The following is a 14,551-nucleotide window of genomic DNA, read 5'->3' as shown; positions in this document are numbered from 1 at the left end:
TACATTCTATTTGCAGGACCTCTGCACACAGCTCTCAAAGTGTCAACTATTTTGAGAGTTAGCCGAATGATTCATGTACTATGAGTGCAGTATAGAAAATTTGTTGTGGGGGGGGGGCATAGCTCAGCAGGAAGCCATATGTTTTGCATGCTGAAGTTCTCAAATTCAGTTCACAGTATCTCCAGTTAAAACAATCTCAGGCACAGTCAATCAGAGCAGATAGCCTTAAGCTATATGAGCTCCTGGATCAATGTGGCTGCAAAAAAGGCTAATGTGATTTTAAGCTACACTTAAGTTTCCAAGTACAGTGGTGCCTCGCAAGACGAAAAGAATCCGTTCCGCGAGTCTCTTCGTCTTGCAGTTTTTTCGTCTTGCGAAGCAAGCCCATTAGCGGCTTAGCGGCTTAGCACTATTATCGGCTTAGCGGCTTAGCGGATCAGCTGATAAGCGGCTTAGCAGATCAGCTGATAAGTGGCTTAGCAGATCAGCGATTAAGCGGCTTAGCGGATAAGCTGATAAGCGGCTTAGTGGATAAGCTGATAAGCGGCTTAGAAAAAGGGGGGGAAAGGAAAAAAAACCCACAGGAACTCGCAAGACATTTTCGTCTTGCGAAGCAAGCCCATAGGAAATTCGTTTTGCGAAGCACCTCCAAAACGGAAAACCCTTTCGTCTAGCGGGTTTTCCGTCTTACGAGGCGTTCGTCTTGCGGGGCACCACTGTATTCAGCATGAGTCAGCCCTCATCTGGAGTACTGTGTTCACCATGTTGTACAATGTTGAAAAACAACAAGGAAAGACTTGTGAATGAGGCAGTGCTTTATTGTCTTCAAGGCAGAGAGTTGTGAAGAAAGGGAGTTACTTTTGTGGTTCAATGTGTGCTCCTAGTTCCTTCTCGAATTTGGGACAATTTCTCCCTCTCACAGCACTCTTATGACAGAGCCCAGAATGTGCCAGGGGGACTCCTGACTTTTCAAGAGAAACTTTGTGGATAGCCCAGGAGAGAGCAAGCCAGGGTTTTGTTTTGTGCCCTCCCAAATTTCATATCCTGACCTCTGGCTATAGTAACTGTCTCTCTTTAGATAACGGTCAGATGTTTGACACAAAATTGAGAATTATAGCTTTAAATTCATTATGATGCTTTTTCTAAGCCAAGCCAAGATATTAACTATGTTTGTTGCCTTGCTGTATCCAAATGTATAGGCCTTCTGAGGCCTAGTTCATGTAACAGTTTTCCAATACATGTTGCAAGTGAAAGTGTATGGAACTATAAAGCAGTATAATGTGGTTCACTAGCAGCGATAAATGAAACTCTTTAAGAGGTTAGGGCTCTACAAGATGAACACAGATATTTTTATAGCAGTGTACAGAGTGTTCCTTCCATGAAAGAAGGAGCAAGTTTTAAAGAATATAATGGGTAAGGAAGCGTGCCAAAGGGCAATACACAGGATTGCTAAGAACTAACTCTCAGATGATTTCTGTGGTCATTATACTTAGCTATTCAGGAGAACAAAGCAGTCTGGTGTTTGTTTTCTTACCAATAGCATGGTGAGCAATAATAACTAGCTTTCTGCTGTGGCAAGTATAGTCCAGAACTATACTCTGCCAATATTGATTTTGTATGCCGCCAGACCCAGTTATTGCTTTCATCACTGTATCACCAAGACCAGATGGGTAGCCGTGTTGGTCTGCCATAGTCAAAACAAAAAAAATTCCTTCCAGTAGCACCTTAAAGACCAACTAAGTCTTTAAGGTGCTACTGGAAGGAATTTTTTTTGTTTTGTATCACCAAGAATTAGAGTAGAATAGCATGGAGGAGTACGGGAGCATGCCAACTCAGCCAGGGCGTCTGTGAAGCCCCTCACTGGCATCTCCACCAAAGCCCCAGACTCTGACCTTGCATTTTTAACAAAAGTACGTCCTTAGATCCCTCCAGAAGGAAAGTTATGCAGCACAATGTGCAGCTGCCCTCCTAACCAATTTCTGTGAAATGAGTCAGACTGGATGCTCCTGCCTGTTAAGTGCTTTTAGCCAATGAGTGAACTGAGAAATGAGTTGTTTGGACAACTGGCAAAAGGAATCCCTGGGGGCTTAAGCAGCTTCTGTTTTCTCCTCCCATTTAGTGGTTTAGGGTTGACACTGGGCGGAGGAGTTTTTATGCGTTTAATAGCTGTACAGCAGTCAGAAATTCAACAGGCTACAGCTTTTCTACAATTATGGAGAAATGCTCAGGTTAGTACAATTGATACTTAACTGAAGATTAGATTTATATTGGAATAAAAAATCATTGGGTTTGGTTCTGGCTCAACCTGTTAGTCAACAACAGGAAAAGAAATGCTCTGGCAGCCTAAAGATCCAGCATGTGTTTATGGACAGTGTGGAGCCATACAGAGATGTCTGACCAGCTGAAGAGGAAAAAGAGCCAACTGCCTATCACCATGTTCCTCCACAGGACACCAGCACCAGCAACTGTTTCTGACCCACGGCCAAGCACTTTGGGGTACCGGTCTATCCCCCTTGTTGCTGTTTCCACATCACCCTCCAGCAATAAGGAAGACAGAGCCACCACTGCCGCCAGACAGTCAAAGAAGACTAACAAATAGAAGGCTGGAGAGCCCTTTTCTGTTCTTCCCTTGGGAGATATGTGTTCAGGGACAGATTTGCCCATTTCTCTAAGCTATTGATTGTATAATGCTTAGTCTTCATTGTACAGCTCGATGATTAAGTCCCTTTTGTGGGAAGAAACACTGATTGTACCAAAACAGTGTCTGGGTGTTGACTCGCGAGTTGTTGTTGCTTCTATCAAATACACGAGTGATTGTAAAGAAAAAGACTACATCTGTGATTTATTAGTTTGCTTGTTTATACTCCTTATTGTGGAGCAGTTGCCCTTGGTGATATCTTTTTGTCTGACTTTGCAAACTGGCCTTTTAAAAGGTTTTTCAAGGGCTTCCAGAGGTTTAGAGGGTGTTTGCAGGCTTTTCCAATGGTGTTTCAAATATATGCAATTTCACTGAGACACACAGACTGCCCTGTCCTGTGAGGTTCCATTGATGTGTAGTTGCTTGTTGTGCATGATGGCCCACTGGTGAGGTAGAAGGGCCCCGTGGAGTAGTTGAGCATGATGCTTGGCCAATGGGGTTATTTGAGATGCCAACATGGATAGCCCTAGGTTCCATTACATCAGCTTGATGTTCACCCTCTTGCAGGAGAAAAGTAGCTTGGCTGCTGCTTTCATCTTTATAATGTGCTCTGGAGAGAGGGAGATAAGCCTCTGGTATGTGAAGACACTGAAGTAAACCAGCTGACACATTGAAACAAGTTGACTCTTCTCTCAGTAGATTACAAAGCCATGAGCTTCCAAGGGCTCCTATCATGCTGGTCAGATGCTGCAGTGCTTCTTCCCATGTTGGAGACTGGATGAAGAGATTGTCCAGGTGTGGGTAGATGTGGATGCCCTGGAGATGGAGGTGTGTACCAGGGCAACCATGGAGAGGAGGCCAGACCAAGCAAGAGGGCTTTATTTTGAAAAGGGTGGTGTCAGACTGCTTCTCTTACAACTATCTGCCAGTATTCCTTTACACTTTTATTATTAAGACCTAGAATGTTTGCAAATATATCATGACACTTCAGCATTCTAGAGAACAGGTAAAGGAAATGGAAGGACTTTAACACAAGCAAGCAATGCAATGGTTCCCAAACCTTTTTACTCCACAGACCATTTGGAAATTCTAATTCTAATACAGTGGTGCCTCGCAAGACGAAATTAATTCGTTCCGCGAGTCTCTTCGTCTTGCGGTTTTTTCGTTTTGCGAAGCACGGCTATTAGCGGATTAGCGCTATTAGTGGCTTCGCGGCTATTAGCGGCTTAGAAAAAGGAAAAAAAAGGAAAAAAACTCGCAAGAACTCGCAAGACGTTTCGTCTTGCGAAGCAAGCCCATAGGGAAATTCGTCTTGCGAAGCACCTCAAAAGACGGAAAACTCTTTCGTCTAGAGAGTTTTTCGTCTTGCGAGGCATTCGTCTTGCGGGGCACCACTGTACAATAAAATATGAATAAGTAACAATACATTTAAAAATCAATATATTTAATGGACACACCAAGGACCACCTAATAAAAATTTGTAGACCACATTTTGGAAGTCCCATAACAGCCACAGTGGTTGCTGGGACGAGTGGGGTTCATGGCATATATAATTGCCAATGTCAATCAGAAAATACTATATTTTTTCTAGCAAAGCATTTGAATGCGTGCTGTTAATTAAACATGTTAAGTGATTTAGTGAGTATGAAGTATCTGAACATATATTTAGCTTCTTGCCTGTCTCCAACTACAATAGGAAAGGTTTGTGGCAAGAATATTTGTAGACCCAATTACATTTATGTAAATAAATTACAACAGACAATTTGGACCCTCAAGGTTCAGATGGGTTTTTTAAAATTTTTAAGAAGTGGTTCTCTTACTTAATATCTGAAGGTACAGAGAAGTTTTAAATAACTAAGAAGTCCTCAGAACTTTGGCAAAGGCAAGAAGAAATTGCTGGATGAGCTATGAAGCAAGCAATTGTAACGGGGAGGTCATAGCTTGGTTCTCTAGGAACAGACTTCCAGTTGTAATCTTGATGTCACTGACAGTACATAATACAAGCAAAACAGACCAGTGGTCTGACCTTCATATATTCAAATAGTGATAGCAGTTCCTATGAAAGTACACTATTTCCCATCTCTCCAACTAGATCAGCAGGAAAAGAAGAGGGGGGGGGGAATGGCAAAATAGTTCTCTCCCCCCAGACTGTATCATGAGGAACAGCACTCCAGCAAGACAGAACAGCTGGAGAGCTCAGAGCAGGTGAGGTGGGGGGGCAGGGCACAAATATGAGAGAAATGTCAGGCCCTTGAGAACAGTGTATTGGCATCCTTTCACGCAGCTTCATTGTTGAGGCACAGACTGCTCAGGTGAAATTAGAAAACATCCAAATTGAATATTGTACTTTGTAATCACTAAGTGGTCCGTTAACATCTATTCAAGTCTCTTCACACACCATAAACCTTTAATACTGTTTTTAATTCAAATCAAATTATCACAAGACTGAAACAGTCTCCTTCCTGTTTACTGATCTTTGTCAACTTTCAGCTAACTAAAAGTGTTTGTAACATGCAAAAACAAAAAACCAGAAGCCACATTTCCCCAAAGAGCATACTGAACAGCTTGCATTAAATCAACACTACGAGCCAAAAGATACAAGCTACTTTTGTGTTAAAAGTACCATTTAGCTTAGAAAACATGTTCTGTTCTATTCTAATGCTAATAAATAAAGGTAAAGGTAAAGGTACCCCTGCCCATACGGGCCAGTCTTGACAGACTCTGGGGTTGTGCGCCCATCTCACTTAAGAGGCCAGGGGCCAGCGCTGTCCGGAGACACTTCCGGGTCACGTGGCCAGCGTGACATCGCTGCTCTGGCGAGCCAGAGCTGCACACGGAAACGCCGTTTACCTTCCCGCTGGTAAGCGGTCCCTATTTATCTACTTGCACCTGGAGGTGCTTTCGAACTGCTAGGTTGGCAGGCGCCGGGACCGAGCAGCGGGAGCGCACCCCGCCGCAGGGATTCGAACCGCCGACCTTTCGATCGGCAAGTCCTAGGCGCTGAGGCTTTAACCCACAGCGCCACCTGCATAGGACCAATTTAATTCTTTAGCAGGTGCACTACATTTGCCTAATCACCACTTGTCACATTTTAATATCATGTAAACAGAATCTAAAAATAAACAAGATTACAAATTTTTAATAATAATAATAATAATAATAATAATAATAATAATAATATTTTTTACTCCAGTTTAAACTAATAAGGTCCTAATTTGACCCCAAGGCTGTTTCCCCCAAAGCCATGCCCACTTGCCCCACCTGAACTAACACTTCCTTTTACCAGCTATGGCTGGTATGTGAACCATGTCTATTCCGGGACAGGGACAGTCTGGCCCCAGTGATTCATGTACTGGTAACCTCAAGACTAGATTACAATGTGCTCTATGTGGGGCAGGTGGCGCTGTGGGTTAAAGCCTCAGCGCCTAGGACTTGCCGATCGAAAGGTCGGCGGTTCGAATCCCTGCGGCGGGGTGCGCTCCCACTGCTCGGTCCCAGCGCCTGCCAACCTAGCAGTTCGAAAGCACCTCCGGGTGCAAGTAGATAAATAGGGACCGCTTACCAGCGGGAAGGTAAACGGCGTTTCCGTGTGCGGCTCTGGCTCGCCAGAGCAGCGATGTCACGCTGGCCACGTGTCTCCGGACAGCGCTGGCCCCTGGCCTCTTAAGTGAGAGGGCGCACAACCCCAGAGTCTGTCAAGACTGGCCCGTACGGGCAGGGGTACCTTTACCTTTATGTGGGGCTACCCTTGGGGCTGGTCTGGAGGCTCCAGTTGGTGCAAAATGCTGCTGTTGATGGGGGACAGACTATCACCAGCACATAACTCCAGTGCTCAAAAGCTTCCACTGGCAGCCCATACACAGTTGGGCCAGGTTCAAGGTTCTTGTGTTACTTTACAAGATCCTTAATGATTCAGATCCAGCATATCTCAAGGATTGCCTAATCCTTTCTATCCCTGCTCAAACACTAAGATCTTCAGTGAGTCAATGTTAGTGGTACCCCATGGGCGGAATGCACAGCTTGCATCAACCATGAGCCTTGCATTCAGTATTGCAGGCCCAATTGTATGGAACTCCCTCCCAGTTGACAGGCCCCCTCAGTTAAACTTCTGGCACCAGCTTTGTGTTTCAGCAAGCATCTAAGTTTTAAATTATTTTTACCCTTTTCTGCTTAAAGATGGTTGTAGTTTAAGTGTATGTAAACCATTTAAATAAAATAAATAAAAGGTACTTTCAAGGTATGCAGGCTGTTTCTCTCGAGCAGGGGAGAGCACAAAACTTTGTTTAGCTTACACTCTTTGGCGAGCAGAAGGATGCAAGCACTAGGGCAGGTAAAGCTGTCTTACCATTCATTTCAATTGCCTTGACTTACCTTGGAACTATTAGAAGGTTGTAAAAAGTTTGGTATCACCGTAGCATTACCCAGGGTCTAGGGCAGAGGTGAGCAACCTGTAGTCCCTAACACAGGCATAGGCAGACTTGGCCCTCCAGATGTTTTGGGACTACAACTCCCATCATCCCTAGCTAACAGGACCAGTGGTGAGGGATGATGGGAACTGTAGTCTCAAAACATCTGGAGGGCCGAGTTTGCGATGCCTGCCCTAACACCTGGTTGCCCCATTGTTCCATCTCATCAGAATTCCTTCCTTCCCTCTTGTTTATGTCCTCCTGATTTTCCTTAGCTTTTAAATGTGTTTTCCCCTACAGTGGTACCTCGGGTTACAAACTTAATTCGTTCCGGAGGTCCGTTCTTAACCCGAAACCGTTCTTAACCTGAGGCGCACTTTCACTAATGGGGCCTCCCACTGCAGCCGCCATGTGATTTCTGTTCTCATCCTCGGGCAAAGTTCACAACCCGAGGTAACTACTTCTGGGTTACCAGAGTTTGTAGCCTGAAGCGTTTGTAACCCGAGGTACCACAAGTTAAATATTTCTATTTAACTTCAGAACAATTGGAAAAGTTATTATTTTATCTGATAAAAATTATCAATCAGAATTTTTTTTGTATGACACCCCCTTACCCACAGTCTGAGAATAATTTAGTAGGCTTCTGCCATATATAGCCCATTAAAATCAGAAAAGGGATCTTACTTTGAAGTTGCTTATATATACACATACACACCTTACTTCCCACCCCCAAAATATGAGTCTCATAAAAGCAGCTTACAAAATATCAAACATCAAAATTAACAAAGCTCCATCACTAAAAATACAGTTACCAGACTAAGCAGCATCATGGAACAAGAACGGAAAGGGGCCATACCTAACAATCAATAAATTGAATTTAGCAACAGTGGAATCAAAAGCTTGTTTTCTTAGAAGGGTCTTCAATCCTGGAACACAAATAAAGAGGAAGATAACCTAAACTCTTGAGGCGGGGACTTCTACAGATATGGCACAACCATGGAGAATCCTTTGATGCACTGCTGCCAATCATGTCTCAGAAGTCAGCAAAACACACAAGAGGAGACAGCAGCTATCTTAAAAGGTGGACAAATTCATGCAAGAGGAAACAGTCTGTTAAGGAGCTTGGTCTGAAGCTGTTCAGAGCTTTAAAAGGTAATAACCCACACCCTGAATTGCATTAGGAAATGGGCTGACAGCCAAGGCAGCAAACATAATAAAGGGATTGTGTAATCCCTGCATTTTGCCTTAGTAAAGATTTTAGCAGTAACTGAACCCTAAATAGTTTGAGGGGTTTAAGTATGTTATAATGGAGGGGGGACACTGTATGCTTGAGAGTAACCCTATCAAACCCAATGGGCTTCCTTTTGAGTAGCCATGTTGAAAACTGAAGTCGGACAGTCTCCATTCCTAATCAGAAAACTTTTGTCTTTGGTTCCACCTATCCTGGCTCTGATTCCACCTATGGCCAGCATGCAACCCTCTTGGCCTAAAACTAATTAGTCACTTCTCACCACTGTGCTGTGTACTTCCCCCAGTTGTTAGCCAACCATGCATGGTTTCTGATCTGCAAATAATTGCTCAAGGACTTGGACAATCAAATCAAGTACTGTGCAGGAATCTCAATTATGGATTGGTTTTTCAAAAGTAAATGTTATTGTAGATTGACCAAATTTGTACAGCTAAGAGACTGGCGTATGTTTACAAAGGTATAAAATGCAGTTTCTCAAAAAGCAGAAAAATATGCATTATGATGCACAAAAATAGAGATAGGTACAGCTTCCCAATGAAGAACACAGTAAAACAATACTCTGATTATCCTACAAAGATGACAAATAGGCAGGTTTTTCAACAGGGTTTTAAACAACCTCTCTTAATTTATTCAAGATTACCTGCAATGCTTTTAATAAATATTTATTGTGGGAGTTATATTCCTCATAATAAAACTGTAGTAATGTTACCAACATGGAAATGAGTGCCCGTTTTTGGAAGTAAAGGAATCCATGCTTTTCACTTAGTTACCTAGGACACAGGCTAATTCCAACAACAAACTGACCTGATAGGTGCTTATCGGGAATAATGACATGCAATCAGAAATATGGGTTGGAGGTGGTTATATTACCATATATGAACTATCCCTACTTTCCAAATCACAGTCAAGAGGCAACAAACACATACCTGATTTTGGAATTACAGGTCATTTCATTCTCAGGATAGTGAATATCAACTGCATCCTGGATGACTGTGCCATATTCATAGACTTTAATCTTCTTTGTCACCCCAGCAATAGCAAAATAGTCACAGTCTCGATCAAACTCAATACTAAGAAACAAAAATGCAACCAGAAAGAAAAGCGTAAGACACAAACCAAACAAAGCATATTCCTAGCTTATTATTATTATTATTTTATTTAAATTTATCAGAACAATGAAAAACTTTCAACATTGGCATTATTTAAAAAGACAACAAACCTTATATCTCCTATGTTTGCGGAAACCTCCTCTCACCTATACCATTAACTAGCAAACCCCTCCCTAAATGTAAATACACTTAATTAAAAATGTTGAAGGACGTTTAACCAATGGAGAAATAAACAAGAAGATGTTATGAGTAAAAAAAAAAAAAAATGGGGGGGGGGATGGTGTAGGAAAAGGCAATGTTGTTCTGACTTTGTCTACTCTTCAGCATTATATAAAATGACACCATAGGAGGTGGACAGTGGTTGCTGGAGAATCTGGCACTGACCTGACCAGGTTAAGCCATGCCAGGGAATGACTGCCTTCATCTAGCCAATGACTCTTTCTGAAATGCTGACTTCTCCCACTCTGTGTGGTTCCGCAATAGTTCTCCTGCAGCTGGAGAGCTTTATGCAGATGCTCCAGTGTCCCCCCCCCCCCCCCCGTTTTTCTCCAATTCCTTTTTACCTTCCACATTAACAAATACCCAAATGTCAAAGCTGACAGCTCACACTGTGAAAGTACAGGGGAGGATTTGACCTGTGGTGTTTGAATAAATATGCTGCAGGGCAGCTGTCAATGGATTTCTTTTACAATTAATAGTCCAAGTACCACTCCTCACCCCCCACCCTCCACGCAGAGAATGCCACTTTTAAGCTGGAAGAGCTAAATGTTAACATATGGAAAGAAAAAAAGGAGCAACTTGGGTAGATTCTACACTTTAGCCAGAGAGGTACAGTGGTGCCTCGCAAGACGAAAATAATCCGTTCCGTGATTCTCTTCGTCTAGCAGTTTTTTCGTCTTGCGAAGCAAAACTATTAACGGCTTAGTGGATTAGCGCTATTAGCGGCTATTAGCGGCTTAGAAAAAGGGAGAAAAAAGCGAAAAAAATCGTGAAGCAAGCCCATAGGGAAATTCGTCTTGCGAAGCGCCTCGAAAAACGGAAAACCCTTTCGTCCAGCGGGTTTTTCGTCTTGCGAGGCATTCGTCTTGCGGGGCACCACTGTAAAATCAATTGCACCAAAGCAATTGCACCAAATTGCACCAAAGCACACGACATCCAAACCTGCAAGTGCTTTTCAAAAAGCAAGACCTTCTTAAAATAGTTGTATTTTGTGTAGCATGAAGGCCAAATAGGATATTTCCATAAACACATGCCTCTCAATAAGGACATATTCTACATCTAGTTTCCCCCTTTCCCCCTTGTAATATCTCTTAGGACTTGTCTAACGTTCTGGTAACAACATCCCACACTGTCCTGCTCCATGCTATTGGCAGTCAGGAACGAGGAGCAGCTAACACTGGAGTGTTTTGATTTCATAACATGAGACAAGTTATGGAAGGGAAGAGGAAAACTCTACAAAGGGAAGCTTTTTTCCTTGGGGGCAGCTGTGAGTTTATTGTAATGTCTAGTTCGACTACGGTTAATGCACAGAATAGCACTGTATTTATTTGGGGGGGGGGGTGTTAAGGGAGGGATAGTACCTCTGATGGAGGGCGTGTCATGCTCCTTCTGGGGTACTTTGCCCACCTTTGGTCCCCACCCTGCACTCAGCTCTCACCTGTGGCTCCTAGAAGCTGTCAGCATGTGACAGCGGCCACACCCCAGGAAACAGCTTTGACTGGCTGGCTAAACCAGGTGAGGAGAGCCAATGGGTCTCAAATCCTTACTGAGTCAGGGACTTCCCCTACATGCGAAAACAGGCTCCAGCAGATTGAGTGGATGAGACAACATATTGAATCTCTGCAAACGTACAGGTCTTTAATGGTCATTCTCCATCATGAGTTGAGAAAGCATCCTTGTGGCTACACAACGTTCCACTGAACCAAATTACTCTGAAGTGGGGAAAATAGCCATCCAGTCTTGGTTACTTAGCTACAAGCCTGGGGTGCCAATCGCAACAGAAACACTTGTTCTCCAAGTTCTGATCTTGAAGATGAATGGTGCCATTTGTGAGGTACAGATTAATGCCTCAGAGAAATAACAATGATTACAGTTCAATGCTGATCAGGGAAAAATTAAAGGGGAGAGAGGTATGCTTTCAGGATTAATTTGTAGAAGCTTCCTAGCAGAATTGCATTTTGCAGTGCACTTGATCGCCTCGCAGTGTTTCTCCTTGTCAACTTACTCTGAAAGGGTTTTACAACCAGGAGCCTATTCTACCACAATGGATTTATTTGTACCACAATCTTAATTGAACTGCTGTGTCAGCTACTGTTTCTTGCCCTGTGGATTGTGCTATGGCATAACTAAACTGATGTCAGCTATTCATCTACTTGGATTCAATTTATACCCTCAGCCTTCTGCTGCTGAAAGAGAAATATTACCATGTCTGGTAAAGGTCCATGTTATTAGAACTGAAAATCCTCTCTTACCTGAGGAGATTTTGCTACTGTTAGACATGTAAGCTTTGAATAGTTATATTCCATGCTCTGTATTTTCACTCCCTAAGAAGATATAACTTGTCAATACTAAAATTAGCATTTAATGATGTGCCCACAAAACTTAATGGGCTATCTAAAATTATTTCTAAGAATATAAATAGTGTGCATATTAACCAATGACACTGTTTGCTTGAAGGTCAGAAGCCTGAGAGTCAGAGACACTGCAGAGGTAAAGTCAACAAAGAGATAAAGAACTGCCTTGCCAATATTCATCTCCTGAGTAGAAGAGAGTATGCACACACAGTAGCTTATTTTAAAATGGGGGAGCTACTCAAAGTCCCAGTTATTCTGCCTCTATATATAAATAGAAGAGAATTAAAGGTAGCAGTTTAGGTCCATTCATAACTGCATAATGCCCTGAAGGAAACTCTACCTGCACAACCTGTTTTGCATAAAACAATACATTGGAGAAAGCATGAGACATATTGTGGGCTGGCTCAGACATAAGAACCCTTGACATGCCAGCTTCAGCCCTTGCATAGTTTCAGAGATGAAAGACTGTTTGCTGACTGATGCCACTAACAGTTGGCACACGATGCTCTGCCACTTAAACAGTTACAGTTATCTTGGTGGTTCCGCAACTGTCAGGATATGTGACGTGTAGGTATGTGGCAATTCTATGAGGACAAAAAGCACAGAACTTGATACTAAACCTAACAGGCAGTTTTCTGAGAATCTCACCAGCCTTTATTTTGTTTAACCTTGTTTGGTCCTTACCACTGCAGAGACAGAGAGGATGTAGAAAATATACAGTGGTACCTCGGGTTAAGTACTTAATTCGTTCCGGAGGTCCGTTCTTAACCTGAAACTGTTCTTAACCTGAAGCACCACTTTAGCTAATGGGGCCTCCCGCCGCTGCCGTACGATTTCTGTTCTCATCTTGAAGCAAAGTTCTTAACCCGAGGTACTATTTCTGGGTTAGCGGAGTATGTAACCTGAAGCGTATGTAACCCGAGGTACCACTGTATGCTGAAGTAACAGAAATGGCAAAATAATAGTTTTGTTGGTTAGGAATGAGGCTTCTGCCCCTCCCACAATTAGTACGACCAGAACAAGTTATGAATAAAGGGCAAAAACTGAAGAGCAAATGCAAAGTTAGCAACTGGGCAAGCTTGATAAATCTGCATCATTTATATGGGGCACAGAATTTTAAATCTTCCTGGTAGAAAATTGGATTGCCTGGGAGCTTTTTTTCTTTTTTTTAAGAACACAGCACTGTGGTACTTACAGTCCAAAAAGTTTGTTTTGCAAATTAGCAAGCCAAAGTTCATGCATTATACAAGGACCATATTGCTTCTTGGAGATGAAAAAGATGCCTCCTCCAAATGAACATCTGTAGTATCTTGATATATACTTTTAAACAGGCTACAAATTAAGATTAAATGTTTAAAAAATCATTTAATTATCTGCAGATGGAGATTTCTTTGAAGCTTTAACAGCTTTAATGGGAGATGGCATCTCCTAAATATCAGGGGCTAAAAATTATCAGCTAAAGCTAAATAAAAGAGGTCCCACTGGAGGCTTAGTGGCTTACATTTATTAACTTCCTGAATTCAAAGTATGCAAATTTTATCCCTAAAAATTAAAAATCTCTCAAGCATACACAATAAAGCTATTTTTTAATTCATCATAGAACCATTATAAGCAATGCCAGGGAAATCTATAATGAGACTATTGTTTTGACAATCAAGATGCAAAATACCAGAAAACAATTCAAGAAGACATTACAAACACTCTTAAGAATTGTCAAGCCAGTTCTGTTAATTTTATGTTATACTTTGAAGTGTGAGCATGCTTTAGGGCCATTGTATTTTCTAGACAATACTCTGGAATGCCTGTTGTCTTTGTCCATGGAGTTTTCTTGGCAGGGATACTGGAGTGGCTTGTTTTCGAGGTTACCAGCATGAGTCTGACCAAGCTGCGGGGGGCAGTGGAGGACAGGAGTGCCTGGCGTTCTCTGGTCCATGGGGTCACGAAGAGTCGGACACGACTAAACGACTAAACAACAACAAACAACAACCCTGGAATGGAGGCAAGGTGTAGTCCTACCAACTGAAGCCTACATTAATGGCCAGGTCCCATAAAGTTGGCACCGTCTAGAAGGGCTTCACAATGAACTGCCACTGAACACAGCACTGCACATAACTGCCAGCATCTACATACTAACAGAAAACTCATTCTCTGAGCATGAACCATTTTGTCATCAAAGCAGTACCATTCACACCTAAGCACTGGCAAGCCTGGGTGAACAGACCCTGTAAGCAGTGTCCACAAAATAAGCAGTGTCCACAAAGTTTGGCTAACAGCTAAAGATCTGAGGTTGCCAGGATCTTGTCCCTCTTTCTCCAAACAGGTCAACACACAGTGTTTAGACCTTTATAGTCTAGGACAGTGTTTCCCAACCTTGGGCCTCCAGCTGTTTTTGAACTACAATTCCCATCATCCCTGACCACTGGTCTTGCTAGCTAGGGATGATGGGAGTTGTAGGCCAAAAACATCTGGAGGCCCAAGGTTGGGAAACACTGGTCTAGGACTAGGTCAGTGTTGAGGAACCTTTGACTACGGCTGGGCAGTAGCTGCTTCCCAACATTATAATATATCACCAGCTA

At 42.7% G+C, this 14,551-nt stretch overlaps 1 protein-coding gene and 1 long non-coding RNA gene across 4 annotated transcripts in view; both read right to left on the bottom strand.

The window, feature by feature from the left end:
• The window catches only part of COP1 (COP1 E3 ubiquitin ligase), a 121,034-nt gene that overhangs the window by 61,860 nt on the left and 44,623 nt on the right, over nt 1-14,551 (bottom strand). For all 3 annotated transcript variants that reach the window (XM_079981353.1, XM_079981352.1, XM_079981354.1), the window contains exon 12: nt 9,220-9,363. In XM_079981353.1, the coding sequence (XP_079837479.1) occupies nt 9,220-9,363 (144 nt within the window). The remainder of the gene's footprint in view (nt 1-9,219; nt 9,364-14,551) is intronic.
• LOC307218977 lies at nt 2,815-9,183 on the bottom strand. The gene is made up of 2 exons (XR_013840217.1): nt 7,901-9,183; nt 2,815-3,595 (listed from the first exon to the last, which is right to left on the bottom strand). It is a non-coding gene; the product is annotated as an uncharacterized lncRNA (long non-coding RNA).

The sequence above is a fragment of the Podarcis cretensis genome, assembly GCF_951804945.1.
Source record: "Podarcis cretensis genome assembly, chromosome: 6".
NCBI lineage: Eukaryota > Metazoa > Chordata > Lepidosauria > Squamata > Lacertidae > Podarcis > Podarcis cretensis.
This window is presented reverse-complemented; position numbering and strand designations above follow the sequence as displayed.